At 34.9% G+C, this 16,715-nt stretch overlaps 1 protein-coding gene and 1 long non-coding RNA gene across 3 annotated transcripts in view; one reads left to right on the plus strand and one right to left on the minus strand.

The window, feature by feature from the left end:
- The window catches only part of LOC309649794, a 213,070-nt gene that overhangs the window by 120,735 nt on the left and 75,620 nt on the right, over positions 1-16,715 (minus strand). The gene's annotated exons all lie outside the window — the stretch shown is intronic.
- The window catches only part of USP32 (ubiquitin specific peptidase 32), a 194,360-nt gene that overhangs the window by 114,715 nt on the left and 62,930 nt on the right, over positions 1-16,715 (plus strand). For both annotated transcript variants that reach the window (XM_082439890.1, XM_082439891.1), the window contains exons 6-10: positions 5,899-6,030; positions 7,678-7,785; positions 9,637-9,752; positions 10,130-10,192; positions 11,663-11,746. In XM_082439890.1, coding sequence (XP_082296016.1) covers positions 5,899-6,030; positions 7,678-7,785; positions 9,637-9,752; positions 10,130-10,192; positions 11,663-11,746 — 503 coding nt within the window. The remainder of the gene's footprint in view (positions 1-5,898; positions 6,031-7,677; positions 7,786-9,636; positions 9,753-10,129; positions 10,193-11,662; positions 11,747-16,715) is intronic.

Consider the following 16,715-nt stretch of genomic DNA (forward strand, 5'->3'; position numbering starts at 1 on the left):
AAGAGAAAAGTACTTCAGTGATTCTTAGGCCATAAACTGCCTAGTAAATCTGCATGTCCCTCCTTCATTATCCTCTTATCTTGTTGTAAATAATGTAAGGCTTAAATAGATCGCAGAAGGTCATTGCTTTTGAGAACAGGTTGCTTCCTCAGAAATGTTAAAGAACTGTGTTACTGTTTGAAAATACTTGGATATTTTGCTTGGCTTTGTTTTTGTTTTTAAATAAGAATCCTATTCTGGCATTAAAGAACAATTTCTGCAGCTGGAGCCTCCGGTAAGGTGGGACTTGATTAGGATGGCCCAAAGGGCAGGCCAGAAACTATTTAGAATGTTGGGAATATAGTATGCTGCTGTTGTGAACCAGAAAAAATTATACCAATAGGTGGGTGATAAATTCATTCCCATTTAGCTAGTAAAGTATAAGTTTTGATATTTATTTATGAATTGCAAATAGAGTAACTACTGCAGTTGTTAGCCTCTAACTTCTTTAAGTGAAAATAAGGTTAGTTATCTTTCCTCTTCTCAGCAATTCAGCTGCCAACTCATGTAAAATGTTTGGGTAATGATAATATATATAACTTACTTTAGCATGCTTTTGCAAATATTTGATTAACAAATTACAGTCTGTAACTATAAATGAACAGATCACATAAACTTAAAAGGGAGCTGTAGCATAACCAATCTGATCATTTTTGTCTTCTAAATATGTTCTACTTACTTGTCTTTCCACATTTCTACTTCAACAAAAAAAAATGTGTTTTTTAAGGAGATTAATGAACTTAGTTTTCAAAGGTAAAAACATTTGAGAGGAAGTTGATGTGAATTTTCTGTGTTCTAATTTAGTGTATTAACTGAACACCAACTGATCAGAAGTACTCATTGAATACCCATTATATGCTCAGTACCTAGATGTATAAAAATGAGAACATAGTTTCTGTCTTCCACCTTTGGTTTCAGTGTCAGATTTTTTTAATCAGCAGATCTACTACTTGGAAGAAAATTTAGAATTTGAGAAAACTGTTTCTCTGGAGGAACAGAAGAAATTTCTCTTTCTTTCTTCCTTTCACATCATAAATGGAGTAAACAGACATCGTATTTAGGAAAATGAGGCAGTAATGCTCAATTTATATATCAAACTCCTGTGATTACTCTCCCTATTGATAAAATTTTAAATTATTCCTCTTAAATAAATTCAGTCATCTGGGTATTTGAAGTAGATACTTCTGTTAAAAAAAAAAAAAAAAGAAAACTATGGGAATTCCCTGGTGGTCCAGTGGTTAAGACTCAGCACTTTCACTGCAGTGGCCCGGGTTCAAACCCTGGTCGGGGAACTAAAATCCCGCAAGCTGCGCAGCACAGCCAAAAAAACTTTAAAAAAAAAAAAAGAAAGACAGAAAAACCAAAACTGCTAAGGAATAGAGTAAGAATGAATGCTTTGAAATCACTAGAAATTTAAAATACATTGTTCTTGTCTTGCCAGATAACTTGTAAGCTACTTGTCCGTTAAAAAAATATTTCTGGAGTGCTCAAGATGTACCAGATATTATTCTAAGTTTTAGAATATAGCAATGAATAAAATAGACCAAAAAGCCTGCCTACAAGGAGCATATGTTCTAGTTGGAGGAAACAACAAACAAAACAAATAAGTCTTAGAGAGCAAAGTAAAGCAGGGAAGAGGGATGGAGGAATATCATTGGATGGGGTGCAGTTTAGAAGATCCGAGAATGTGACATCGAGTAAAGATCTGAAAGAGTTGTAATAGCCATGCGGGTATCTTGCGAGAAGAATGTTAAAAAAGTTTTGAAGCAGAGAAGTAGCATGATTCTGCTTAAATTTTTCTTCTGAAATGATGTTTTTATTCTTAGTGAAATTAACTCCCCCCCTTTTTATGAATTGTCTGTCTTGTACTTGTTAATTTATTGTAGTCTTAATGCTTTTTAATTCCGTATATTGATGATTTAAACTCACTTCTGTTCTTAGCTGCCCACTAGGCTATTCTTAACTCAGCAGTCAAGAGTGATCCTGTAGGTTGGATCATGTCACTCCTCTGCTTTAGATCCTCCAGTGGTTCACAATTTCACTTAAAATCAAAGTCCTTACAGTGGCCTGTATAATCTGACCCCCATTTTCTTACTGACTTTTATTTTTGGATATTTGTTTCTTGTGGGGAAATTGCTGTTATTGTTATGCTTTTTCTCTTTTATGTTTTCTTACATGTTATTAATGTTATATAGGAAAAGCATTGATTTTTATATATTTATTTTATATCCCTACAGGTTTTTAAACTCAATTATAATTTTTAAATGTTTTCTCTTTGAGTTTTTTGGAATGCATTCTACTTATATGCAAATAATAACCTTGCTTATTTTCTAACATTATACCTCATATTCGTATCTTATTGCATTGGTGAGAATTTTCAGAATCATGTTAAATAACGGGAAAGGTTCTACTTTAGGTTGGGAAGTAGAAGGACATGAAGGATCTTCATTCCCATTTTAATAACATGAAATCACTACATAAACCAAACAATCATAATCTTTAAAGCCACTGAAGACATATCAATACAAAGAAATCTTAAAAAACAAAGCAAAACTGAACTCCAGAGGGACAAGTGCTTCCTAGGTAATCAAAGAATATAAAGGTGCTTTCATTTCTGAGGCCAGAGGCTGCGATTGGGGCTAAGGCTGCCAGAAGAGTGAGCCTGCCTGAGGACAGTCTTTGCTGGGATGAGGAGAATCCAGCCAAACTTTGAAAAACCCGTTTCAGATTTAAATCTGAAGGAACCGCAAGTGCAAAGATAATCATCTCCACCCCGTAATTCTGTCCTGTGGAAATTTTGCTGAGACTGGGGTTAGGCAGTTTCATGAGCTCATAATTTTGAAGTCTCAAAATCTTGAAGGTTGCAGTCTCAAGGCTCTGTGGTCCTGAGCTGCTGTCATTTTATGGAGTTGCAGTCTTGAAGTCCTGTGGTTATGCAGTTTCAACACAGGTATTGACAAACATTTTCTTTAAAAGGCAAATAGTTAATATTTCAGACTTGTAGGCCATATGGCTCTTTGTTACAATTACTCAACTCTGCCATCGTAACACATTAGCAACCATAAACTATATGTAAGTAAATGGCATTGTTGTGTTCTAATAAAACATTATTTATACAAACATGCGTGCAGCCTTCAGGCTGGAGTTTATAGATCTCCAGTTTCAAAAACTAGCAGTTTCTGAGCTCTCCTGAATAGAAATCTGAGCTCACCTTGAGAGCATTTGAACTAGAGGTAAACTTAGTCTAACCAAAGCTGCAACTAAACTCCTATCCAAAATCTGTCATGATTAATGATATCAGATGGACATTATGGACTGGGTGTTTCCTGTTTTCATCATTGCTCTGTGTAGATACTGATTTCCATCTGGTATCATTTAATTTAGTCTGAAGAACATCATTTAACATTCCTTTTGGTACTGTTCTGCTATTGATGAATTCTCTCAGCTTTTGTTTGTCCAAAAAATACTTTATTTTGCCTTTGTTTTTGAAGGATATTTTCATAGGATATAGAATTTGAGATTAACAGTTGTTTTTTTTTTTTCTCCTTTCAAACCCTTTTTTTACCCCCATTAATCTTCTGGCTCCCTTGTTTTCGAAAAGAAATCATTGCTTATCTTAGTTCCTGTGTTTGTAATGTATTTTTTCTCCCCTCTCATGCTGCTTTTAAGATTTTTACTTTATCAGCAGTTGGATCGTGTCTTGCCTTGGTTTGGTTTTCCTTGAATTTTTCTTGCACAAGTTTCATTGAACTTCTGTCTATGGGATTATGGTTTTAATCAAATTTGAAATTTTTTCAGCTGTTATTTGTTTTAAATATTTTCTGCCCACTCTTTTCTGGGACCCCAGTAACATGTATGCTATACTTTTGATATTGTCTTACAGGTCACTAAGAGTCTACTAATTTTTTCAGTCTTTTTTTTCTCCTTATGCTTCCATTTGGATAGTTTCTATTGCTCAGTCTTCAGGTTCACTGACCTTTCCTCTATATTTTTTAATCTGCAGTTAATCTCCCATGAATTTTTAAAATTTCAAGTACAGTTAACCCTCCATATCCACAGATTTCGCATCCACAGATTCAACCAATTGGGGATTGAAAATATTTGAAAAAAATTTTTTTCCAGAAAGTTCCAAAAAGCAAAACTTGAATTTGCCACATACCAGCAACTGTTTATATAGCATCTACATTTTATTAGGTATTATAAGTAATCTAGAGATGATTTAAAGTATACAGGAGGATGTGCATTGGTTATATGCAAATACTACACCATTTTATATAAGGGCCTTGAGCGTCCTTGGATTTTGGTATCCACGGGGGTCCTGGAACCAATCTCCTATGGATACCAAGGGATGATTGTATTGTACTCTTCATCTCTAGTAGTTTCATTTGGTACTTTTTTTTTTAATAGTTTCTGTTTCTCCTTTCAATATAGTCATGGTTTTCCTTAAATTCTGGAGATATTTATAATGGATGTTTTAAAGCCTTGTCTGCTGATTCCATCATCTCTGTTATTTCTATGGCTTTTTCTATTGACTGGTTTTTATCCTGGTTTTGGATCACTTTTTCCTGCTGTTTTATGTACATATATATATTTGGATGCTAGACATTATGAATGTTATATGGCTAATGGATTCTATTGTCATCCTTTAAAATAGGAAGTTTGTTTTGTTTTGATAGGGAGTTATTTGTGGATCAGGTTGATATTTTCTAGAATTTTTTTTTTAAGTTTTTTGGGGGCAAGTCTGGAGTAGCCTTTACTCTAAGAGTTAGTTTTTCCCCTACTGATTAAGTGTGACCCTCTGAGTCTGTGAATGCTCCCAGTGTTCAACAAGGTATCTCCGCTCTGGCTGGTCAGAACTTAGGCATCTCCTAGCCCAGCCTCAATGAATTTCACTCTATGCGTACATAGCTTAGTACTCTGGCGAAACTCAGCAAGACTCCTGTTCATTTTTCTGGAGCTCTTTCTCTACATAACTCTCCTCTCCAGTATTCTGCCCTGTAAACTTGAGCTACCTCAACCTCCCTGAACTACAAGTTCTATTCTTAACTCAGTGAAATTTCACTGCTTAGGTTCCTCATACCTTGCCAAGGTCTGGGAAGAGGCTGCAGGCAGAAAGCCAGGGTAATGGAAGGACTCACCTTGTTTGTTTTCCAAATCTTACTTTAGTTCCTTGGAGGAACTAAAAAAAAAAAAAACAATGCACATATAGAATGTAACCATAGTTGGAGTTTACCTGTGATTTTTAAAAAATACATCTTCTGATGAATGAGGAGAAAAAGATGTTCATGTTTTCATGATGCCCCTATTACCTATCACGTTATAAATCCTGTTCTACTCTCTGTCTTATTTATTGACTTTATTACTTATAACATCTTTTGTCATGTTCATTTTCATTTATTTAATAAGTATTGAATGTGTGTAGTTACCATATCGACAGGATGGATCAGACGTGGGATCCTGCTATTAGGATGTTTATAGTGTAGCCAGGAGAGAATATGTATATAGAATCACTAATTCCAAGATACAGATTGAAAATTACCAAAAATGAGTACAGATAAAAATGGTGTGGGAAGCCAAAAAACAAGGTCTCAGTTGTTTCCTGTTTTGCATATTGGATTTAAATGGGGAACTGCAAAAAAAAAAATTTTCCATTTTAAAGCTTCTTATATGTTAATTTGAATTTAATTTTCATTCCATTTTAAATATAATGTATTTGTCTTTCAGAGTTTTGTTTTAGGTAATTTTTAGCAATTTAACTGGGAAATTAAAATATATCGTTAGAAGTTACATTATCAGGATGAACTAACTGCCCAGAAGAGAAGACTGAGGTTTTATAATCTTGTTTGATTTGACTCTCAGTGGAGGAATCAGACATCATTGATCTGGAGAAACGCTATTGGTTGCTGAAGGCTCAATCCCGAACTGGACGATTTGATTTAGAGACATTTGGCCCATTGGTTTCACCACCAATTCGTCCATCTCTAAGTGAAGGTAGGAATCATTCTATTTCTAGTGTTCCTTGCTTAACACACATAAGACCATCTTTTATTTCTAACCAATACATCTTAACTCTAAAAGGGTATAATGTTACAAGTTTGCAAGTTTCTTGCAAATAGTGTAGTTCAGTGGGAAAAAAAACTAAATTGGGATTTATAGTGTTGAGCTTCCTATTCTACCTATGTAGCCTTGCATAAGTCAGTTTTGCTCTCTCACCTGTATATTCTCATATATAAAACATTTTGACCGAGACAGTGGTTATAAAACTGTACTCCAATGAGGTGCCTCAGCATCTGGTGCAGGGATTAGGGAGGTGGCCACTGAGCAGGCAAAGCTCTAGGCTTCCACACATAGCCCCACCTCTTCCCTCACCTCAAGAGCCTCCACTATTTTTCTTTTACGTAAGAAGGTTCCACTGGGGAATTCCCTGGTGGTCCAGTGGTTAGGACTCTGCACTTTCACTGCTGAGGGCCCGGGTTCAGTCTCTGGTTGGGGAACTAAGATCCTGCAAGCCGTGTGGCGTGGCACCAAAAAAAAAAAAAAGGAAGAAGAAGTTTCCACTGTTGTATCCCTCCCTCCCTCCCCTGCCCAAAAAAGATTAAGAAACCACTGGACTGGACCATCCCTATGCTCCCCACTTAGCCCTAAACTTTTCATTGCTATAACTTTAAAAAATAAAGTTAGGAATGCAAAGGGTAGTTGTTGGTGATATCACAAAAACCATATTTGGAATCTGAATACTTGGGTTCTGCTTCTGGTTCAGACCTTTTTAAACTTTTCTAACTTTTGGCAAGTCATGTAACTACTTCTACCTTTGATTTTCTACTCTTTAAACGGAGGGCACAGAAGTAGAGTCTTACAGACAATCTGTATTCTTCACATTCCCAGTGTATTTCAGAAATACCTGTTAGGGGAGCCAGAACAGATAGGGCTTGTACCTACTTCAAAGGTGCAGTTGTGTTTTTACCTTTCTAGAATTGGAGAGTGATAAGTCATTTTATTTGAAAACAAATTTATTCCATTTCTATTTTTTACAAAAAGTTTGAAAACCACAGGATTATATTATAAATTCCCTTTTATTTCTGAATTTTAAAATATTTATAAATATTAAGTAATACAAAGAAGACTGCAGTACAGAATTTCTTTCTTTGGTAATATAGTGTGTTATTTTTCTTTGCTTCATGAAAGAGCTTAATGGAGCTTATTAATAAGAACACAGTATATCTTTGATATGCAGTTCAACTTTTCTTGTTTTTTCCTTTTTCTTCTTAGTCTTTCCAAATAAGGATAATTGTGGTCTCTGACATTTTTTTTCAGTTCTTGATTTTTTAAACTGATTTTTATTTTTTACATGCTATAGTCATTTTTAGCTATAGGAATTGATATAAGATAGAGACAGGCAGGCAAACAAAACCAAACACTAAATGATAGTAATGTATTTTCTGCTAGAAAGTTAAGCTTTATAATTATACCAGGAAAAAGAGAAATACTTCCTAGGACAATGGGAACTACTGATAAACTTTTTTTTTTTTTTAATTCAGTCAGTTTATGGGAAAGAGTCATGCCTCCTTTCATAAACATGTCATTATTAACACTAGGAAGTTTGTTTGTTGTGATTTACGTTGTCTTCCTATTTTACAGGTTTGTTTAATGCTTTTGATGAAAATCGTGACAATCACATAGATTTTAAGGAGATATCCTGTGGGTTATCAGCCTGTTGCAGAGGACCCCTGGCCGAAAGACAAAAATGTAAGTGTGTTAAACATTGTCACAAAATTTGCAAACTATACAGCGAAAAAAATCAGCATTCATTCATATAAAAATCATCTGTGGATTTAGGCTTGAATTTTCATTACTTTGGCAAATAGCAGTCTCATGTTGAGGTTTTACTGAGGTCGCTGTAAGGATTCAGTCACCTATTTTCTGTGGAGTGATTTGGGATTTGTCATTAGTAACGGGGTTGATTTTTCCAGATGAATGTGCAGTTCATGATAAATGAACTACATCAGTCATGATGTATTTGAAAATGTTAAGCATTTAGAAAATATTTTCTGGTAGTCTATAGAGAATTTTGTGTCTTGCATGACTTGAAGTATAACTTATTTTCTGTCACTTGAATACATTAATATTTTATTAGCAAAGTGAAATTTATGATCAAAACACAGTTTTATTAAATACTAAAATGGTCTTTTAAGCCTAACTAAAATGTTATAGTGTAATTTATAAGCATAAGTATATTAAATTAATAAATCTTAACTATATTTGAGAAAATGCAACAGTTTACATTTAATTGGAACCTGATTCTAATATATTTACAAGTGTCATTATCTCTGTGTCTTTCTAAAATACAGCTTCACAAATGTTGCCTATTTGGGGTATGCTACTTGTTATTTGATATTCTTCAGTAATGTGCTGTGATGCACTCCATTGATTTAATAACATAATTATTATGGGAGTATATGAAATAGATAAGTGTGTAATCTAAAAAATTTATATTTCTTTTTTCTTCCCTGATATGGTATACCATTATTCTAACCTGGCTTTATGATAGATTATTTGTTCCCATTAAAGTTCAAATATTAAATAAAGAGGCCGAAATCTTTGCTTTTCAATTGAGGTTGATTATTGCCTTAAAAATTTTTTAAATTTCTTTTTTGCTAGTGGAAGTTAATAAACTAGAGTGATTCATTTGATGTTAATTAGCAAAGTGCTGCTATTTCTAATTCTTAGTCTGTTGTATATAAACAAAGAATTGAAGAGTTGAAATTGTTCTTTGGCAAAAAATGAGTGTGCCTTAATTACATTGGAGAGGCAAAATCTTTATACAGTTATCCCTCAGTATCTGCTGGGGATTGGTTCTGGGACCTTCTCGGATACCAAAATCCATGGATACTCAAGTCCTTGTATAAAATGGCATAGTATTTGCATATAACCTATGCACATCTTCTTGTGTACTTTACATCATCTCTAGGTTATTTATAATACCTAATACAATGTAAATAGTTGTAAATACAATGTAGATGCTATTAAATAGTTGCCAGTGTGGCAAATTCAAGTTTTGCTCTTGGGGACTTTATGGAAAATTTTTTTCTTAATTTTTATATATTTTCGATCTGTGGTTGTTTGAATCTACAAATGTGGAACCTGTGGATACAAAGGGCCAACTGTACCACCTTGTTATTGTTGATTCTTAATGTAGATGGAACATTTTCAGCATTGTGAGAATCAACTCTGAAGTGATCAGTTTTAAATATTAGAAATTAATTTAAAGGCTTGAACTACCTCTTCAAAATCTGTGAGGTATTATATAGTAATTTGGCTCTTATTTTTCAGTTTGCACGAATTTAACTCTAGATTTGGGGGAAGGATAGGGTTCTCCAACCTGGCTAATGATTTAGATAGAGAGACTTAGCAAGTATGTGTAGGAAGTCCTACAAGTCAGAGGACTTTAATGACATAGTCTGCTCCAGATGAGCAGACTTAATCCAGAGTATACTTGCTTAAGAAACTAAGTAATTTTACTAAGGCAGCTTCCAGTAAAACGTATTGTACTTCAGAATATAAAAGTAATTTCCCTCCATAAGAGTTTCTTTTCTTTAGTTTGCTTCAAGGTGTTTGATGTTGACCGTGATGGAGTTCTCTCCAGGGTTGAACTGAGAGACATGGTGGTTGCACTCTTAGAGGTCTGGAAGGACAACCGCACTGATGACATCCCGGTAAATTCTGGTTGTATACATCTTGTTGCATGTAAATTTCCAACAGGAAAATAGAGTGAAAAATTTTAAAAAGAGATCAAGAGAAAGGGATTTGTTATTACCTCTAGTTGCTATATTATGCTACTCAAAATATCCATAGCTGAAGGTACAAAATTGGGAAAAGAATTTGCCTTAGAAAATTTCATAAACTGAATGTATTGTGTAAAGTAAAAATGAAACCAGAGGGAAATTGGCTTAATTTTTTAAAGCAAGTGTAACAATCTATTAATGGTAATTTTAAAAAATACTTGACCAAAATATTGTATACCTTAGTCACTGACTAATAAAGATGATATCTAGTCTTTTCTAATTATGTCTTTGGGTATCTGTTTTTAAAGGAATTACACATGGATCTATCTGACATTGTAGAAGGCATATTGAATGCACATGACACCACAAAGGTGAGTCTCGCTGGGACTAATCCTTTTCTAAAAATATCTTGTACTCTGAATTGATATATATAGTTTATATACATATTTAAATCTCTTCTACCTCATCCCCACCAAGTGCTTATTTGGATCTGTGGTTACAACACCTCCAAGTTGTCTCTAAAGATAGCCCATTCCATCTTTAAACAACTCCATTAAGTGTTACATACATAAAAACATTTATTATATTTTATAAGCTAGGCATTTTATAAAAATTAAGTAGACACAGCCCTTGCCATCGTTTATAATCTTTATTTCTCCCATTTTAATAAGTTATGGTAGGGCTAACCTTATATCGAGCGAAAGAATGCACAGAAAAAAGGAACACATATTGTATGATTCCATTTATATGAAGTTCGAAAACAGAGGCAAAACTTAAAAATGGTAATAGGTGTTACAACAGTGATTTCGGGGATGAGTGATTTAACTGGGGAGGACCATAAGGATATTTGGGATGATGGAAATGACCTTTTATCTCAATCTGGGTAGTACATATATTCTTTTTTTTTTAATTAATTTATTTAATTTATTTATTTTTGTCTGCACTGGGTGTTTGTTGCTGTGTGCGTGGGCTTTCTCTAGTTGCGGTGAGGGGGGGCTACTCTTCGCTGCGGTGCGTGGGCTTCTCATTGCAGTGGCTTCTCTTGTTGCAGAGCATGGGCTCTAGGCGCAGGCTCAGGAGTTGTGGCTTACGGGCTTAGTTGCTCCGCGGCATGTGGGATCTTCCCGGACCAGGGCTCGAACCTGTGTCCCCTGCATTGGCAGGCGGATTCTTAACCACTGTGCCACCAAGGAAGCCCCACATATATTCTTTTAAAAAATTTAAAAAGTAATATTGGTAAAGGTCTCTTCTGAGTTCTTTAATGGCAGCCAGAATAAGCATGTAATAGCTTACATATATTTTGCCTTCTGTATGAAAATGTAATTTTTGGTACACTTCGACACCAAGAAAATATTGCTTTACTCAACTTTTAAGAGTAATGTTAAATTGTATTTTGGGGAAATGTAATGTAGATACTCATTTTTTATATTTATTAAATTCTGTTAAATCTCTAAGAATTCTGATAAAATTGCCAGATATTTCTAAGAAGGTCTTAGAAAATTGTTAGGATCAAAGGGCACAATCCAAAGAGTCTGCAAAAATGCTTTCAAAATTAGTAAATGCTTCATTTTCCCTACTCAGGGCGTTTTATGGGTTCCATAAGTAACCTTTGAACCAGAAGATACTGTGAGTTATTTCCCAGGTCTTATTGGAAGAAGAAGATTGTTGGTGATAAATTGTCCTCATTGCCATTGACTATTTCAACAAAGTTTGGTTACTTTTAAACTTACCCTAGCTGGCCTACTTCTCAGATGAACACATAGCATCTCCCTTAAAATAAATCAGATTTTATTCAAATACTATAAAAAATGAGATCTTTTAAAATACTGTTTCTCTTTCAGATGGGCCATCTTACTCTAGAAGACTATCAAATCTGGAGTGTGAAAAATGTTCTTGCCAATGAATTTTTGAATCTACTTTTCCAGGTATGTTTAAGGTAAATGACAGGTACAGAGGACAGTGGTACCAGTAGTTCTGCATCTTTTCCATTATGTAATAGTTATTACAACTGGGCTACAAAACCATATATTATAAAAAGAACTACATTATCCCGTCCACGACCTGAAGGATGGTGAGAGAGCATGAGTGCCCACTGAAGCTTCTCAAAGTCATGAGACGATAGGAAAGTAGAATAGAGCTGATTATGTTTATCTTACAACTAATGACAGAGGAGAATGTAGACACATAGAGAATAATTTAAATTGTAAAAGCCATTATAATTTGCTATTTTTCTTCATTGTTGTCTTGTTTAAAGGCCCCTCCTAACAAGTAAGGCTGTGTGAACAGAGAGATGGATCATAAGTAGGCAGCTGTAAATTTTTCACAAAATATACGATCTTCCCAGTTAGGAGATTATCTTAGATGCAAGACTGTTTCTCAGTTTTGTTTTTTTTTTCTAATTCTTTAGAAGGTCCAGAAAAGATTGAAGGAGAAGGAGGAAAGAATAGCTGCTAGCAGTGAGCAGACATATTTTAACTGTTTTCCCAGTTAAAATACTTCTCTTGCTCCAATTTAAAAAAATAACTTATGGTTTCCCATTTTTCATGGTTCTTTATAAATATTTGTTGATTTAATAGTGATATTTTAGATTCTCCTTATTATATTTTCCTTTCCTTGTAAAAGCACCCCTGTGAAAGTCAGGTTTAGTATCTTTGTATGTATCATGGTCTTCCATTGCAAATAAAGAGTAACTTGTCTGCGACACAACGATGTTAGAATAAATGGAAATTGAACTCTTCATGATAGCTAATGACTAATTAATGTATATTTAAAGCATATGCAATCTGATAAGCCTATAATATCCATATAAATCACTCAGCTGCTCCACTATCAGTTTTCAGCAGGGATTTAAGTTGATGGCTTTGTAAAATAAAAAATGTACAAAAATAATATAAATCACTACTATAAACAGAAATGACTTGCTTGGTAATATGAAAATTGATCACCTATTTTTTTATCTCATTTGAAATAATATTCTCAACTACATTAAGTCATAATTAGTTATATAAACATTTTGACCACTTAAGTAAGCTTTATGTTCACTTAATATATGAGTAAGCAGACTGTTATGCTAATTTGTTTTATTTTCTATCTGTGTCTTAAAATAGGTAGAGTTAGCTGGTAAGTTCAGTGATAAAAGCTTGAATTATGCTCTTATTTTATTTGCCAAGATCCCACACTTGCCTGAGTATTTAAGTGTAACATAAGTATCAGTAGAATTAGTAAACCATTCCTGTGGTAATACTTTATTTTCAATCCTTTTTAATAAACTCAGTGCCCAATATTTTGCAGAGGAAGCATGCTAAACATGAGCAGGATCTTCTATCTTATACATTTGTCAGAAAGTATCAAATGTTAAATAATGTGGTAAGCAGAATAACGCACCCTACCCCCACCCCCACCAATATCCATGCCCTAATCCTTGGAACCTGTGAATATGTTATTTTGCATGGCAAAGGGGATTTTGCAGATGTATCAGTTTAAGGACTCTGAGATGGGGAGATTGTCCTGTATTATCCAGATGGGTCCAGTCTAATCACATGAGTCCTTAAAAGTGGAAAATCTTTCTCAGCTGTGGTCAGAGAGAAAGAAATGACGTTGGAAGAAGAGTGAGAGAGGTGCAAGTGGCTAGCTTTGAAGAAAGAGGAAGGGGCCACGAGCAAAGGAATGTGGGTGAACTCTAGAAGCTGGAAAAGGCAAGGAAGCATATTCTTCCTTTGACCTCCGGAAAGGAATACAGCCCTGTTGCCATCTTGATTTTTAGCCTAGTGAGATCCATGCCTTACTTTTGACCTACATAACGGTAAGATAATGAATTTGTGTTGTTTTAAGCTGCAAATTTTGTGATAATTTGTTATAGCAGTAATAAAAAAACCAACACAGAGAGAGATAATCCATATTTATAGATTGGAAGGCTCAATACTTTAAAGACGTCACTTCCCCTTCAGTTGATTTAAAGATTTGTGCACTCACAGTCAGAATCCCAAAAAGTTCATTGTTGTCATTGTGTTTTTGTAGAACTTGACAAGCTGATTCTAAATACACAGAGAAGTATGAAGGGCCAAAAATAAAAATAGCAAAGGTGATATTAAAGAACAGTGGACTTGTATTACCAGATATTAGAACTTGTTATAAATAACAGTATTAAGACAATGTGATATCTGCATAAAGTCAGACAAACCAGTGGAACAGTATTGAGAGTTCTTAAACAGACCTACATAGGTGTGATCACTTGATTTATAACAAAGAAGACATTGCATTGCAGATGCAAAGGGGTGGTCTTTTCAGTAAGTGGTACTGAGTTAATTAGTATTCATATGGTGAAAACATGCATCATTATTCCCACCCCATTATAATACATGGAAAGTAATTTAGGTAGATTATAAATCTAATAAATTTGAACTGTAAACAATAAAATGTCTAGAAAATAATATAGGAGATATTTTAATGCCTTTGAGGTGGCAAAGAGTTCTTAAACAGGACACAGAGAGCACTAAGCATAAAGAAAAGTTTTAAGTTGGACTTCAGTAAAATTAAGAATTCTTTTTATCAAGAGATACCATTAAGAAACTGAAAAGAGGGACTTCCCTGACTGTCCAGTGGTTAAGACGCCACGCTTCTGATGCAGGGGGCACGGGTTTGATCTCTGGTTGGGGAACTAGGTAGGATTCCCCATGCCACACGGCATGGCCAAAAAAAAAAAAAAAAAGTGAAAATATAAGAATATATTTGCTATACCTGTATCCAACAAAAGACTTGTATATAGGGCATACAAAGAGCAAAAATCAATGAAAAAAAGGCAGAAGCTCAATATCAAAGTGTACAAAGAACTTGAACAGGTGCTTCACAAACAAGAATATCCAAATAGCTAATAATTATGAAAGGGGGCTAACTTCTTTAGTCATAATGGAAATACATTTTAAAATCACACTTGGAGTACCATTAGACATCCACTAGAATGGTTAGCTTTGAAGTGATATGAAGCATTGTTGAGGATAACAAGCAACTGGAACTCTTACACATTGCCAGTAGGAATAGAAATTCTTACAAGTATTTTGGAAATTGTTTAGCTGTTTTTATGTATACTCTATGACTCGGCAAATCTACCCCATGTATGTACCCTACAGAAACTTGTATATCTGAGCGCCAAAAAACATAGAATAAGCTCTTTTATTTATTTATTTATTTATTTATTTATTTATTTATTTATTTATTTATTTATTTATGGCTGCATTGGATCTTAGTTTCTGTGCAAGGACTTTCTCTAGTTGTGGCGAGCGGGGGCCACTCTTCATCGCGGTGCGCGGGCCCCTCACTATCGTGGCCTCTCTTGTTGCGGAGCACAAGCTCCAGACGCGCCGGCTCAGTAGTTGTGGCTCACGGGCCCAGCCGCTCCGCGGCATGTGGGATCCTCCCAGACCAGGGCTCGAACCCGTGTCCCCTGCATTGGCAGGCGGATTCTCAACCACTGCACCACCAGGGAAGCCCAGAATAAGTTCTTATAATCACTTTTTGTTACAGCCCCAAACAGAAAATGACCCAAGTACCTATCAACAATAAATACATAAACAGAAATGGTGGCACATGCATACATATGGTTTACTTTAAAGCAATAAAAATAAATATACTAGTGCTACACACAACCACATGGATGAATCTTACATGATTTTGAGTGGAAAATACTGGGCCAGAAAATTCAAAAGCAGACAAAACCAATCCATGGTGGTAGAATTTAGTATAGTGAACACATCAAAGGGGTACAGTGGTGTCTGGGAAAGAACTCAAAGTGGAACTTTGGGGGAGGTAGCAATGTTCTGTTTCTTGACTAGATGAAGGTTACATAGGTGTGTTTACTTTGTGAAAAGTCACTAAACTGTACACTTAAGATTTGTTCACTTTTATCACTTTGCTGTACATGTGAAACTAACACAATATTGTAAATCAACTATACTTCAATTAAAAAATCTTTTAAAAATATGGTTCACTTTTAAGCATGTATATTATATTTCCTTTTTATTAAGTTTGCTTACAAAAAACCAGTTACCTGTGCTTGCCTCGTGGCGCAGTGGTTAAGAATCCACCTGCCAACGCAGGAGACCCGGGTTTGAGCCCTGGTCCAGGAAGATCCCACATGCCGCGGAGCCACTTAAGCCCGTGCGCCACAACTATTGAGCCTGTGCTCTAGAGCCCGCGAGTGACAACTACTGAGCCCATGTGCCACAACTACTGAAACCTGCATGCCCTAGAGCCCGTGCTCTGCAACAAGAGAAGCCACCACAATGAGAAGCCTGTGCACCGCAACCAAGAGTAGACCCCGCTCACCACAACTAGAGAAAGCCCGCGCGCAGCAACGAAGACCCAGCACAGCCAAAAATAAATTAAAATAAAAAAAACAAAACCCAAAGCCCAAGTATTCATCAGTAGGAGAAAGGATAAAATGGTATTTTCAAACTGTGGACTATTACTCAGCAATAAAAAAGAATGAACTACTGATACGTGGATGAATCTTATAAACCTAATTTGTGTACTGTTAAGTAAATTGTACCTCAAAATGTAAACAAAACTATAAACAGGCATGCTGATGTATTTACAGGGAGCTGTACTAATAGCTATAATTTACTTTGAAATGCATGCAAAAATTAAGATGATGAATTGAGGGATGAATAGATTAAGTATAATAAGAATGTAAATGTTAGACTTAGGTAATGGGTATGAGGTGTTCAGTGTAAAATTCTTTCAACTTTTCTGTAGTTTTGAAAGTTTTCATGTTAAATGTTGGGGGAAAAATCATATCTTTTGTGATGATATTTAGAGAAGGCAAATAAATTGAGGAGAAAATGAGCCTTAAAAAAACATATTTAGCACTAGTGGCAATAATGTTTTTCTTAGAGTTGT

The sequence above is a fragment of the Balaenoptera physalus genome, assembly GCF_965194825.1.
Source record: "Balaenoptera physalus genome assembly, chromosome: 20".
Classification (NCBI taxonomy): Eukaryota; Metazoa; Chordata; class Mammalia; order Artiodactyla; family Balaenopteridae; genus Balaenoptera; species Balaenoptera physalus.